The 15,368-nt window shown below is 45.2% G+C and overlaps 1 protein-coding gene across 2 annotated transcripts in view; it reads right to left on the bottom strand.

The window, feature by feature from the left end:
* The window catches only part of ADTRP (androgen dependent TFPI regulating protein), a 76,001-nt gene extending 60,913 nt beyond the window's left edge, over positions 1-15,088 (bottom strand). The window contains exons 1-3 of one of the 2 annotated variants that reach the window (XM_055263703.2): positions 15,027-15,088; positions 13,396-13,518; positions 5,833-6,192 (exon numbers count right to left, since the gene is read on the bottom strand). In XM_055263703.2, the coding sequence (XP_055119678.1) occupies positions 5,833-5,985 (153 nt within the window). In that variant the 5' untranslated portion in view covers positions 5,986-6,192; positions 13,396-13,518; positions 15,027-15,088. Of the gene's footprint in view, positions 1-5,832; positions 6,193-13,395; positions 13,519-15,026 lie in introns of those variants that run through there. The other variant, XM_063632332.1, reaches the window with a different exon arrangement.
* Between the last annotated feature and the right edge of the window lie 280 nt (positions 15,089-15,368).

The following is a 15,368-nucleotide window of genomic DNA, read 5'->3' as shown; positions in this document are numbered from 1 at the left end:
AGTTAGGTACAGAAATTGTCGGTTAGGTACCAGAACATAATACAGGCCGGGGAAAGCTCTGTGTTAGTGTCTTTATCTGGAATTAGGAAAAGAAGAAGTGGAAGAAGATGATGATGAGAAGGGGGAGGAGGAAGAGGAGGGAGAGAAACCTTTTCTGTATGTTTGGTATTTTACACGATGCAGGTCAGGTTCCGTGGGAAACAATCTGAGATTCTGAGATGTGCCTGCAGGATGTTCACTGAAGAACGCTCTCAGACATCTACGAGAGGCAAAAAGGGAGCAAGATTGAAGTGGGGAGGCTAAGTGCTGTGCAGTTGCATGGAATCAGCTGATCCCTTGAGGAGCTCTGAGCTGAGCTGCTCCTTCAGAGCTGTCCGGGAGTACGGCCTTTGCACCCCATCTTGGATGCCAGTTATTGCAGGCAGCAATGCCAGGGAGGGGCCTAAACCTTGGTTGAGGCAGCTCCCTTCTGCTGAGGGCAATTCTGGGAGGGGATCTCAGCTTTGCACCATCAGCAGCCAACACTCCCTCTGAGAGTTGGGGACTGAGTACCTCAGCGCTGGGGAGGTATGAGGATCTGGGTGCCTTATCAGAGTATCCACTGCACATGAGAAAACTGCAGCAAAGAGAAGTTAAGCAACTCACTCAAAATCACACAGCAAGTGAGCGTAGCCAGTGTTCTGGCTTCAGAAGCCAGGTCTTCAATCACTCATCTCTATACTGTGTCCAAAGAACCTACCAAAATGCTGTCATAGTTACTTGCTCAATAATTTATAGCTGCTTTATTTTGGGTGCTGGTGGTGACTATCACACAGTTTTCTCAGTCCTTACCCTTTCAGCTATCGAAGTGCATCTTTGTGAGGCAGAAACAGTTAAGTGTATTTCTGACTCCATGGAGCTGAAGAGTGCCATAGGGGCTGGGTGTGGTGGCTCACGCCTGTAATCCCAGCACTTTGGGAGGCCAAGGCAGGTGGATCACAAGGTCAGGAGTTTGAGACCAGCCTGGCCAACATGGTGCAACCCCATCTCTACTAAAAATACAAAAAAAATTAGCCAGGCGTGGTGGCGCATACTGTAGTCCCAGCTACTCAGGAGGCTGAGGCAGGAGAATTACCTGAATCCAAGAGGCAGAGGTTGCAGTGAGCCAAGATTGCGCCACTGCACTCCAGCCTGGGGGAACAGAGAGAGATTCCATCTCAAAAATAAATAAATAAATAAATAATGCCATAGATTACTTAAGGTTGGTCCCCCAAGTGTTGAAGTGGGTGCAATACTATAAATCCAACCCCATCTTCTCACTGTTCACAGGCTGCCTTGGAGTTTAGACCCATAGAGGCCTCCCAGGTCCCCTGTTCCCCCAGCCCCAGGCCAGCATCCCCAAGGACTTATGTGGTATTGCCACTGTTGTCATCATGAGAAGTTGAGGGTGATGTCGATGGAGCTGCCTGGGGCTTGGGCAACTTATGGAAAGGGAGGGAAAGGTCATGCTTCTGTTGTTGAAGGGGGTGTCAGGGGCTTGGGGAGGGAGGGGCCCACTCAGAATCTCCCCTGGAGATCCCAGTGATGTGGCCCCACCTCTAACAATATTTCAGAAGGAAGTTTGTCTTTAAAAGGAGGAAACCCTAATAAACTGAATGAATTCTGCGAGCCAAGGTGTGGCTGCTGAGCCTTGCCCTAAACCCCCTAGCTCATATTCCCTGGGATTAGGGACAGTCCCTTGATGGAAATGGGGTGGACAGAGAGCAAGGGACATAGCATTTGTGGAGGACTCAGGCACTGGATGATCTGAGCCAACCTAAGCAGCTTGAGGACACCCATGGCACTGCCTTGGTCTCATGCCCAGCCTCTGGGGTTCCCCATTCTGCATGGCTGTCTGCTGGAGCCTGCAGACTGTACCACCAGGACTGCCTGGTGCCTGCGGGCAGCTACAGCAGGGAGAGCAGTGGCTCCACAGTGGTCCTGCTCCAGCTGGGAAGACGGGACATGCAGCTCGGGGAGGGAGAAACAGGAGCCATGAAGGGGAAGGGGGTGGATGACTCTTGCTGGCTTCCACTGCTCACCAACCTAGGTCCTCAGTGAGGAGACTGATGTTCTACTAAGTCACCCTCCTACATCACCTTCTCTACCCAGAGAAGTTCGCCACCACCTCCCCATCTTCTCTCCCCACTGTCCACTGCCTAACACCGTGCTGATGCCATTCTGAGCACTTCCCACCTGTCAGATCATTTCTCTCCCATGGCTACCCTATAGTTAGGTACTATTTTTATTTCTATTTGACAGATGTGGAAATGAAAGACACAAAGAAGTGCCTAGCCCAGGGTCTCGGGGGCAGTAAGCAGTGGGACTGAGGTACAATCCCAGAGATCGCAATTGTAACCATTGTGAAATACCACCTCTCCCTCCCAGCAGGGAATCAGTAGCCCCTTCCCTACGGTCAGTTTACTCTCTTATTAGGCAGAGACTCCTATCTGTCCTCTCCTACCTTCACTCTCCTTAGTCAGAAATGGGTCACCTTGACCAATTCTCAATGGCACCTTAGCCACTACCGCCAACCCCAGGGGAGTAGCTCAGTGCAACTCCTGTCTGTCTCCTGTCTCCTGTCTGTCTCCTGTCTCCTGTCTGTCTCCTATCTCCTGTCTCCTGTCTGTCTTCCCTTCCAGTCCCCTGGGATAGCTTCAAGGGGAACTGGGGCAACGCTCACAATGCTAACTGGCACAAAAGGGGGCTTTGCTCTTACAAAGGGGACACAAATGATACTCAGCCAATTAGAAATTCAAGCTGTTGGCTGGGCGTGGTGGCTTACGCCGGTAATCCCAGCACTTTGGGAGGCCGAGGCGGGTGGATCACGAGGTCAGGAGATCAAGACCATCCTGGCTAACACAGTGAAACCCCGTCTCTACTAAAAATACAAAAAATTAGCCGGGCGTGGTGGTGGGCGCCTGTAGTCCCAGCTACTCGGGAGGCTGAGGCAGGAGAATGGCGTGAACCCGGGAAGCGGAGCTTGCAGTGAGCCGAGATTGCACCACTGCACTCCAGCCTGGGCGACAGAGCGAGACTCCGTCTCAAAAAAAAAGAAATTCAGGCTGTTTACGAGGAGGGGTATAAATTGTCTGGTAAGCAGGATTGGATACTAACTTCCCCAAGCTGAGGTAAAATAAATATAAGAATGTGAGCACAAGTTGTGAGACCTTTATGACTTAATAAACACAACCACCAATTAATTAGTGATGAATGAACACTAATTAATCATTAGGAAACACAACTGTTAATCAGCCCATGAGATCTCAAGAGCTAGACATTTTCAGGTCCCATATTTCACCTTAAGCAACATATTCGAAATCTACATTAAATTGATCCTCTGAAATACGGTCAACCCATCTTCACCAGTTGGGAAGCATTTCATTAGGTCACACTTTCAAGATGACTCCTAACGGAGCTCAGAAAGAAAATCACCACAGGTAAGCCCCTCTCAGCTTCTTTACGAGGGCCAGAAGATACCAGGAGAGAGGGACTGCTCGAGGATGCAGAAAGGCTGAGGTCACATCAACGTACCAAGTTGCAGCTTTTTAATATGTGGGTATCCTGTGCCAGCCACTGTGCTGAATTCAAGGTAGAAATATAGACAGTTAGGGTTGGCAAGGACCTAGGAGAAAAAAAACTTCTGTTTTGGAGCCAAAGTTTGATTGGAATGTTAAGACTCACATGGCAGGGAGAGAGGGAATTAGAAAACAATACTGTACGTAAATCAGCAGAGACTGAGAGATGCTGTGAAAATCAGAGAAAGGAAAAGGAAATTTGGACTGGAGTTGGTCAGCAAAGATTTGGGGGGAGTATGTGTGATTCCCAATGTTCTATGAAAGAAGCAATGTGGTGCAGAGGGGTAAGTAGGCCTTTCTTCTAAGGATAGAGAGAACATTGGGCAGAGAAGTGACAGCAGGAAGCCCAGGGACCAATACTAGTGAGACGCAGTCCTTACTGCAGAAGAGACCAGCCTCCCAGGGAGAGGGACCCTGAAAGGCTGGTTGGGCAGGTGAGCTCTTGAATCGGGAGTTTGACATTGGGTCCATGAGGCAGGAGGGAGCCACTGTGGTTTCCTGAGCAGCAGACCACACTTTTAGATCCAGGTCATGGTATTAAAAAACAAACCAAAACCAGTGCTTTGAGAAGATTAATTTGGAATCGGAGTGGCTGGATTGGACCATGAAAGGACAGTAAAGAGATGATATAGTCATCCAGGTAGGCTTAATATAAGCCTGGAATGAGAGAGACAATAAAGTTGAAGAAGAAGGTATGAACTTAGTAAAAGGAAAAACTAATAGGATTTGGTAGCTGATCAATCAGGGTAGCAAAATTGGGATTAACACTAGGAAATGATAGTATCATTGACAAGCTAAGAGACTTTTCTCACTCTTGGAAAATAAGGGCTCTTGGAAATGTAGGTGAGCTAGAATTAAAAAGTCAGGATCAGTTGTGTGTGTGTGTGTGTATACAAAGAAGTAAGGGAGCTGGTTAATGAGTATAGTGATAAATCTATTCTCAGCCGCACATAGTGTGAGGTAGGACATTCATACTGGAATTGGATTTTATTAGAAAGTCAGTCCTAACTACAGACACACATCCCTTTTAGTTGACTGTTTTTCATAGAAAGCCAATAGAAACACAAACCTTAGGGGTGTGTGTGTTTGCGCGCGTGTGTGTGTGGTTTTTTTGTTGTTATTGTTGTTGTTTACTGTGGTACTCCTAGTTCTACAAAAAACATTTTTTGTTTTGTTTCTGTTTGTTTTTCTCATAAAATTCCATGATTGAAACAAGTAGTCACCTTGAAGTTTTCAAACACACTAGAGTTGTGTTCAGGGTTCCAATTTTTCAGGCCCAAATCAAGAGGCCCCTAAACAATCAGTGAGGAGGAAGCAGCCGCTTTGGGCCTCTTTGATTTTAACTCTCTCCACTTCCACCTCCTTAGCATTTCAGAGTGTCACAGTTTCTGACCACATACATTCTCCGCTTGTCAAATGAGGATTACGATTCTGAAAACAGGTGTTTTTGTGGCACCCAAGATTTTAGTCAAAAACCTCAAATATTAATTCACATCCCCAAATGACTCCCCATTATTAGCTTTTAACTTTAAAAGTATTTTTTTAACCTATTCCTCAAATATTTTTTGTAATCTGCTTTTCTCCCATTCATTCACACTTCATCAGAATGCAGTCAGCCGGGTTAGGAAGACAAGAAAGGATTAAGTCATAAGATTGGTTTTTAAATAGTTGAAAATGTGTATTTGCCATTCGGTTGGGTGATTTGTCCTTTAAGATGGAGCCTGAACCTATAAAAAATTGAGGTGGGAGCTGAACATGGCAAAATGTGTTTGCTTTTCTTAGATAAATCTGTTAGTCTGTGTGTGCTGTAAAATGGCATTATTCCTTCATTGGAAATTACACTTCCTACACACCATACGCCACTCTGCCTTCTCTTCACAGACTTCCCCAAGCAAAGTTCAAAATGCCTCCTGCATTTGTAGTTAATCCCGCGGTGAAACCATTAGCATGGTCCCCTCTTTGAGCTCATCTGAAAAGAGCTCCAAGATGAGATTTTTTTTTTTCAAGAGAGCATTTAACAACGAGCCAGCACAGAAATGTTAACTATAGATAATTTCCAAATTGGGTTTATCAGAGCAAATTGTTAAGTAAACGAAAAACCCAAAACTCACAAAATGGTGAAGAAGGAAGACAAATAACAAAATTGTGTATTTAATAAAATCCAAAGATGATATGTGTGGCAGAACTGATATTCTAGAGAAATGGATCGGTATCTGGTATGGCCATATGGACTTACCAGATTAAGCAGCGTCATATATTTCCACCTTGCACCATTTGCCAAGATTTTGGATTTCACCTCATCTTTTCCTTCCTGTGAGATGTAATAATTGAGGAAAGTATACCAGCTCAGAACAAGGAGGTGGTATATGCATGTAGAAGTCTTCGTCATGGCTAGTGCTGACCGGGGCGCCGTGAATGTCTTGAGTAGTTTCTGGCGTCCTTCTGTGGGTCACAGCTGAAGTCCAGCAGCAGGCCGGAGGGCTATAAACCACACCCCTCTGGGACTGAGAGTTCCAACACAGGCTGAATTTGGTTCTCTTTTAAGCTCCTTTCCTGATAAACTTCAGAGGCAGGATTACTGCTGGTTTTCAGATGCCTGCATTTAGATAATGATAGGTAATCTGTAGATTTACATAAAATACAACATGTGGGCTTTGAGAAGGGCAGGTAGCAATGCAAGAGCTGTACATTGTACTGTTTCACTAGGGCACTGGGGCAGGGGCATGGTTAAATGAAGTAAGCATGAAATACTAGGAAAATCTAACAAAATACTTCCACAGCTGTATTCTCTTTTCTTTTCATTTGCATATAAGAAGGAAGTTGCAACCTTATCTCTTGAGAAAAGGAGGAGCAGGTTGATAAACCAGATCATGGGTGTGCTTAGGGCAGGAACAGTAGAAAGGGAAAGTGTGTTGTAATTTTGCTCCTGAGGTCTCTGAGATTCTAGAAAGTCTGCAACAACCTTTGATCCTCCAGGGAGCAGCTCCAACGGTTCCTTTTCTTTTCTTTTCTTTTTTTTTTTTTTTTTTCAGTTTTGTATCTATACCTTAGAGAACCAAGAACAACCCAGGGCTGTCCTAGACACGCCATTTGCACCGGCATTTCTGTGCCCTGGGAGGGAGGAAGCAGCACAGGAGACCATCCTTACCGTGGCTATGACCCCAATATACCTGCCTTTAGACGTTGCTGGGAGAGGGTGAGAGTCCCTGCCCTGCTATGAATAGGATGAGACATGGCTGGGCTAGGCAGCGTGCAGGACCAGGCTCTGACTCAGGTTCCACAGAAGGGAACTGAGGAAGAACTGGAAGTGGATGCCTTGTGACATCGCCAGCTTGTTTCCCTGGGCAACTGACTCCGAGGGGTGAGCAAATCCCTCAGAGAAATGCTCCTGACACAGTTATGTAAGTCTGTAATTGGTGCTTTTCAATGACTTAACCAGGGCTTAAAAGTACTAGCAGAAAGAACCGTAGGCTGGACAAGGAGGACAGAACATAAACAAACCCACCTCCTAAGAGTCAACAGACTCCCAACATCAGGAATAGGAGATGGGAGGAGAGCAAACTTGAGCCCGCCATGGGGGTCTGCATTGGAACCATGTTTTTTTTTTCATCTGTTGGGGCTGCTATAACAACACACTGTAAACTGGGAAGCTTGGAAACAACAGAAATTTATTTCTCAGTTCTGGAGGCTGGAAGTCCAACATCAAGATGCTAAGAGAGTGCCTGGTGTTTAATGTGGGTCGGTTTCCTGGTTCATAAATAGTGTCTTCTGGCTGAGTCCTCATGAGGTAGAAGGGGCAAACAAGCTCCCTGGGGCCTGTTTTATAAGGCCACTAATCCCATTCATGGAGACGCTGCCCTCATGACCTAATCATCTCCGAAAGCTCCCCTCTCCTAATGCCATCACCCTGGGAGTCAGGATTTCAACACAGGAATTTGCAGGGAACACAAACATAGACCACAGCAAACCATTCTCAAAGGAAGGGGTGATCTGGGAAATGGGTCCATAAACCCTGTACAAAACTCCACAGCCTGGGCTAAATTGCAAATAATAACAGAAGCTAATACTTGTATAGTACTTACTGTTTGCTAAGCATTGTTCCAGTTGGTTTACAAGTATTAGCTGATTAGCACTCTAAATAACACTATGAGGTAAGTACTATTATGTATTAAGTACATTTTCAGATGAGGAAATTGAAGTCCGATCTGCTGAAAGGATGTGTTCAACGCTTCGTGAGAGGCAGAGCTGCCATTTGAACTCAGTGTGATGGTTAATATTGAGTGTCAACTTGATTGGTTCGAAGGATGCAAAGTATTGCTCCTGGGTGTGTCTATGTGGGTGTTGCCAAAGGAGATTAACATTTGAGTCCGTGGATTGGGAGAAGCAAACCTACCCTCAATCGGGGTAGGCACCATCTAATCAGCTGCCAGCATGGCTAGGATAAAGCAGGCAGAGGAACGTGGAAGGACTAGACTTGCTGAGTCTTCCAGACTTCATCTTTCTCCCATGCTCTCAGGATGCTTCCTGCCCTGGAACATCTTTCTGCAAGTTCTTCAGCTTTTGGACTCCTAGATGTATACCAGTGGTTTGCCAGGGACTTTTGGGCCTTTGGCCACAGACAGAAGGCTGCACTGCTGGCTTCCCTAACTTTGAGGTTTTGAGACTCGGACTGATCCACCACTGGCTTTCTTTCTCCTCAACTTGTAGACGGCCTGTTGTTGTGATTGTGTGTCAATTCTCCTTAATAAATTCCCCTTCTTATATACATACATCCTATTAGTTCTGTCCCTCTAGAGAACCCTAATACAACCAGTGTACCTGCCTACAAAGGAACAGTGTTGCTCTGCACACTCTCAGACTCCCACTTTGATATTTCTCCTTTCCCTACTGAGTCCCCCTTTTTTTTTTTTGAGACGGAGTCTCGCTCTGTCGCCCAGGTTGGAGTGCAGTGGCGCGATCTCCGCTCACTGCAAGCTCCGCCTCCCAGGTTCACGCCTTTCTCCTGCCTCAGCCTCCGGAGGAGCTGGGACTACAGGCGCCCGCCACCACGCCCGCTTCATTTTTTTTGTATTTTTAGTAGAGACGGGGTTTCACTGTGTTAGCCAGGATGGTCTCGATCTCCTGACTTCGTGATCCGCCCATCTCGGCCTCCCAAAGTGCTGGGATTACAGGCGTGAGCCACCGAGCCCAGCCGAGTCCCTTTTATTCTTCTTGCCTCTCATCAAAAATTATCTCAGAAAAGGATCAATATGTTTTGAAACTTGGTGCACATATGAATGAATGAATGTCTCCAAGGGTGTTTTCATTTTAGACACCATTGTTGATTTAGAGGTTTTATTCCTTTACACGAAGAAAAACCTCAAGTCTAAATCTGCAGATGGGTAAGGATTGAGGCAAAGGTAGGAAAGGAGGGGAAGACAAAGACCCAAATCTCTGAAATGTGTGTGTCCAAACCTGGACACTGGCCTTTCACCACCTAGATGGCTTTTTTCTCTAAGTTAGCCTCATTGCCCACAGATGGGGCCTCTCATAAATATTGATAAAATTATTTAAATTTATTTGTAAGAGTTTTAGTGTTTTACATTGGGATCCAATGAATTGATAGCATTTTAATAAATAATAACATGTAATATGTAGGGATTTAATATCATGTAATATCATTTTAATGCATATTAATAATTAATAAAATGATATTTTAATAAATAACATGTAGTATATGTACATAAGAATTTAATAAATACATGTAATATATGTATATAAGGATTACGTTATGAATTAAGGATTATGAATTAAGAAATAGTTTTATTTCTTAATTCAACATCTGCATTTTCTTATAAAACTTTTCACAAAATTGTTGCCAGTGAAAAATCTACATTGCAACGATATTCACATCATAATTTGTGTTCCTGGTTGAATAACCAGATCCATTTTCATGAAGCAGCCTGACCATCTGTTCCCCACCATGAGACCAGGTGGAGCTTTGGAGAGCAATGAATGTCACCTCTGAGTTACACGTTACAAACTAATACATAGTAAGCGTGCTGTTGGTCTGCCTTTTCCTCTCTCCAAGTATCTGAGGGCTTCACATCATATCCAGGAGAAGTGGGAAGGAATTGTTCAAAAATGTTATTATTTTACACAGGAAATTTTAAACATTTAAAAATAAGCATATTTCATACTTTGATTTGGATACTACACAGGCCGCTTGGTTACTAAGAGTGACTTTCTTTGAAACTCTCTACTCCCCTGGGAGTCTGCAACATGATTCTTTAATTTCACAAATACTTATTAAGCAACAACTATCTGCCAGGCACCTGCTAGGCCCTGGGGATTCCCCGAGGAAGAAGAGAGATGCAAACCCTGCCCTCATGGAGCTTATATTCTAGCAGGAAAGATGGACATTAAGCAACAACAAAAACAGATGCTAATTTATAACTATGGCAACTTCTGTGAAGGACAAACACAGCGGATTTATTAGAGGGGATGGCAGTATCAGACCTGGTGTGGGTAGGACATCAGGAAGCCCTGAGGTAGCCCTCAGGTAGCGCTGAGGAAGCCACGTGTGAGCAAGGCTTATTCTCCCAACATGCTCTTACTATCCTTCTCAGTGTGTTTCATGAGCTCCTCTTCCTCCACCAGCTCCTTCTGTGCTGGTATTCCCCAGAGAGCTGCTCCAGCTTACCGTCCATCTCCCAACACATACTCACCCTGGAGATTTTATCCATGATCATAATTTCCACCACTGCCTTCCAGTTTGTGACCACAAATTATATACCTCTGGTCCAGGCCCTCTCCCTATCCCCACCAAGCTTCAAACACATCTTTGACTACCTGTTGGAATCTCCTGAAGGAGACAGACACACCTCAAACTCCGTACATCTCAAACGAGCTCACTGACTTCCGCCAAACCAGGCTTTTGTTCTCTAGTCTCTGTCTTGTGACCATGGCCTCACCATCGACCTGGGAGCTTCCTGTGTCCTCCCGCTTTTTTACTCCTCAAATCCAGTTAACCGCTAAATCCTGCCAAGTTCATTTCTTACATCAGGGTCAAATCAGTCCCTTTCTTTCCATCCCTCCTACAACTGCCCTTATTCAAGTGGCCTCCATCTCTTGCCACCACCATAGCAAGCAGCAACCTAGCTGGTTTTCCTGAATCTAGTTTGATGCCCCAACTCTGTTTTTCACAAGGTCAGTGAATGATTCTCTCTGAAATGCCACATCCCCACCAGCTCATGTCGTTTTACTACATCAGCATCGCCCACAGCATTACATCCAAGTTTCATAGCTTTTAATAACCTACCCCCTCCCCACTGGCTCTCTCCAGCCTCGTGTTGCATCCCACATTGGATGTCACTCCAACAACACTGCATTGACAGAGCTTTTCACCCACACCTGGCTATGTCACATACCGGCACCTTTACTCCTACTGTCTCCTCTCCCTGATGCCTCCTCTCAACATATCTTTGACTGGTTACGTCATAACCCTCATTTAAAATGCAGCTCAGCAGCTTCCTTCTCTAGGAACCCTTCCTTGATGGCCACCACAACCTGGCCATCTTAAACAGCTCCCTCCTGTCCTCTTTAACCTGCTATGCATCCCTGCATATTGCATAGTGATTAGGAATTAGTCTTTTTTATATGTCATTATCTCCTAGGGTTCACATATGATGTGTTTGAATTCCCAGAGCTTAGCATAGTGCTGGACACACAGTAAGTACTTAATAAATATCTGCTGAATAAGAAAACAAATAATCCAATTTAAAAAATGTGCAAAAGACCCGAATAGACATGAAAAGAAGTCATACAAATGGCCAACAGATATATAAAAACTGTTCAACATCACTAAACCTCAGGGAAATGCAAATTAAAACCACAATGAGATATCGCCTTACACCTGTCAGAATGGCTGTTATCAAAAAAAAAAAAAAAGAAAAAGAAAAAAGAAAACATGTGTTGGCAAAGACATGGAGAAAAGAAAACTCTGATATACTGATGGTGGGAAATAAATTAGCACAGAGATTATGGAAAACGGTATGAAATTTCCTCAGTAAATTAAAAATAGAACTATAATATCATCCAGCAACCCCACAACTGGGTATATATCCAAAGGAAAATGAATCAGTATGTCAAAGAGACACCTGCACTCCCAGAGTCATTGCAACATTCTTATTTACAATAGCCATGACAGGGACTCACCCTAAGTATTCATCGATGGATAAATGAATGAAGAAAGTATGGTACGGATACACAGTGGAATAACACTTAGTCTTCAGACAGAAGAAACTTCTATTTGTGACAACATAGGTGAACCTGGAGGGTATTCTGTTAAGTGAAATAGGCCAGGCACAGAAAGACAAATACTCCTTGACCTCATTATATGTGCAGTCTAAGAAGCAGAGAGTAGAATGGAGGTCACCAGGGGCCTGGGGCGGAGGTGGGAGTGGGGGTTGGGGAAAGTTGGTCAAAGGATATAAAATTTCAGTTAGACAGGAAGAATAAGTGTAAGAGATTTATTGTACAACATGGTGACTATAATTAGTAATAATGTATTGTATGCTTGAAAATTGCTAACAGTAGATTTTAAGTATTCTCGGCGAGCCATGGTGGTTCACACCTATAATCTCAGCACTTTGAGAGGCTGAGGTGGGCAGATCACTTGAACCCAGGAGCTTGAGACCAGCCTGGGCAACATAGCAAGACCCCGTCTCTACTAAAAACACAAAAATTAGCTAGGTGTGGTGATGCGCACCTGTAGTCCCAGCTACTTGGGAGGCTGAGGTGGGAGGATTGCTTGAGTGTGGAAGGTGGAGGTTGCAGTGAGCCGGCATCACACCACTGCACTCCAGCCTGGACAATAGAGCCAGATCTTGTCAAAAAAAAAAAAAAAAAAAAAGTATTCTCACCGCAAAAAGAGGATAAGTACGTGAGGTAACGCATATATTAATTAGCTTGAGTTAGCCATGCCACAATGTATACAGATTTCAAAACATCATGTTGTACACCACAAATGTATGCAATTTTTATTTGGCAATTTAAAAAACAGTAGCAGTTATGAAAATATTTGCTGAATAAATGAATATGTGGAATACCAGGTGTACCAGTCTACCGAGCCTTACCCTAAAGCCGGCTCATTCATTAAAAACCTACTGTGTTCAGTGTGTTCAGCTGCTGGGTTGTGGGGAGGAGGTGGAATATAGAAATGAGTAAGACAGCCTGAGCCCCGAAGGAACTCACTGCCAAGTGGCAGAGACAGGTATGTAAACAAAAAATTACAGCACGATGTGATAAGTACTATAATAGAGGTATGCACAAAGTACTAATGGAGCCTAAATTATCCTGCACATTATTCTGTCATTCTAAATATATGGAAGATTGAGCTAACGATGAATGCATTGAGTAAGTCATAGGAAACTCCAGACACCACGTAGGAGAAGATAAGGATGAAAGGAGTCCCACAGTAAAGTAGTCATGGCCACCGGCACAAGTAACAGTTTTTCCTGGTAAAGATATAACCCATTTCTTGGCCAGTCACCAAAGGATAAGGTACAAAACGCAGGGAGTCAGGGCAAGGGGCTTGAGTTCAAGCCTGTACATGCTTCAGGACCTGGAGCTGATCAGCCATCAGCTTCACTGGGGTGTTAATTTCCTTCGGTATGAAATGGGGTTCAGGGAACCTGCAACAGTGACTATCTCATGTCCCAAAGCTGGGACGCCAACTGAACTAAGGGAACAACTGACCGGAGCTGGCCTCTGAAGAAATGCCCCAGCCCCACACAGATTCACACACCCCCACACATACCATGGCGCCAGCTGCAGCGGGAGGGGTTGGACGACACTCCTAGGTGACGTCTGCAGGTCGAGCAGCGATGAGCAGGAAATAGGGACACAGGGCACAGAGTCCTTGAGATAATGGTGAACAAGTCTACGGAAGTGTGGTTTCATTTTGACACAAGAGAGGGGTTCTCCAGCTGCTGTTGCTAAACAGCTAACCAATATAGCTCTCAAATGTTAAACTTGAAGACAAGGCAAGTTGGCAGGACTTGTGCTTGTTCCACCTACCCTCGTAATCTGCACAGAGCCCATCTGAGATGGCTCATTCCCTTTACAGCTGATCTGTACTTCCACAGCTCTTACAGAACTGTCTTACCTTTGCCCATCCTTGGGCTGATAGTCCCATCGTTAAACTCTCAGCTGAGGGAACTGCCTTTTCCTGTTGGAACCCTCACTGATGCAGCCAATCACTATGAGCTCCTCCAGGGGTGTGTGATACATCTCTGTGCCCTCAGCACTATTCATGGTAGCAGGTAAATTCTAAATGCTAATAGAGATTTGTTGTTTGCCCAACTATCTACCCCAACAGTAACGTACTTAGGAGCCCAACTCTCCCCCGGGGCCCGAGCCATGACCCCACACAAGCAACCTTAATAAACAGCTTGCCCCTGCCTTCCTCAAAAAATGAACTTCTCTCTTTCTAGGACTGGCAGGTTTCTTTAGGATATGGATTCCCAACTTTGCCTCCTGGCTCAGCCCCTCTATGAAACAGTCAAAGGCCTCTCAATGAACCCCTAAGCCCCACACACAACATACTTCCCAGTTTCTGTAGACTCCAAACCGCTCTCTTCACTGCACCTGCCCTGTCCTTACCTGACATCTCCCAACCCTTTGTTCTCTATACCACCGAAAACCAAGGAATAGCTCTCGGGGTCTTAAGGCAACAAAAGGGAAATCCTCCTTCCTTTACCCCTGTGGCATACCTCTCAAAACAATTAAACAACACTGTCAGAGGGTGGCCAACCTGTCTTAGAGCATTAGCAGCAGCAGCCGTTTTAGCTCTGGAAAGTAAAAGACTAACATTCGGCCAAAGCACCACTGTCCACAGCTCTCACAACTTACAGGATCTCCTATCCTCCCAGGCGTTAAGCTCCCTCTCTCCTTCCCGAATTCAGTCACTCTATGCCCTCTTTATTGAAAACCCTGAATTCAGTCTCACCAAAAGCGCCTCCCTCAACCCAGCATCCCTACTCCCCATATCCTCTTCCCCTCCTACTCATTCTTGCACTGACATTCTGTATCACCTGCAGTCACACTTCCCTCACATCTCCTCCGAGCCTCTCACTAACCCAGATGACCAACTATTCATAGTTGGCTCCTCTTCTGGAGCCCCCAGCTCTCCCAAAATTGCTGGGTACGCAGTAGTTACCTTAAACCATATAATTGAGGCTAAAACCTGAACCCCCAGGAACCTCCCCCCAGAAGGCAGAACTCATAGCGCTCACCAGAGCCCTAACCCTCTCCAAAAATAAATGGGTCAACATATACACAGACTCCAAGTATGCCTATCACATTCTTCATTCCCATGCCGCCATCTGGCAAGAGAGAGGATTCCTTACCACCAAAAGAACCCCCATTACTAACGGCCCCCTTACTTACCAACTCCTTCAGGCCGCACACCTCCCAACTGAAGCAGGAGTCATACACTGTCGAGAACATCAAGCAGGATCAGATGAAATCTCAAAAGGAAATAGAAAGACGGACGAGGCAGCAAAACAGGCCTCTCTTTCTCCTCTCCCTGCCCCCATCCTCCTTGTCACCCCAGCAGTCCCACCCAAATACCCACCCACTGAAAAGTCTTCACTACTACAGCAAGGAGCCTCCCTTCAAGGGGACTGGATAATCAAAAATTAAAAGCCTGTTCTTCCCCAAGAGCAAAGCAAGGAAATTCTAACACCTCTTCACCAGTCCTTCCATATCAGTGCATGCCCCCGTACCTAC

This window comes from Symphalangus syndactylus, chromosome 23 (genome assembly GCF_028878055.3).
Source record: "Symphalangus syndactylus isolate Jambi chromosome 23, NHGRI_mSymSyn1-v2.1_pri, whole genome shotgun sequence".
In the NCBI taxonomy this organism is placed as follows: Eukaryota; Metazoa; Chordata; class Mammalia; order Primates; family Hylobatidae; genus Symphalangus; species Symphalangus syndactylus.
This window is presented reverse-complemented; position numbering and strand designations above follow the sequence as displayed.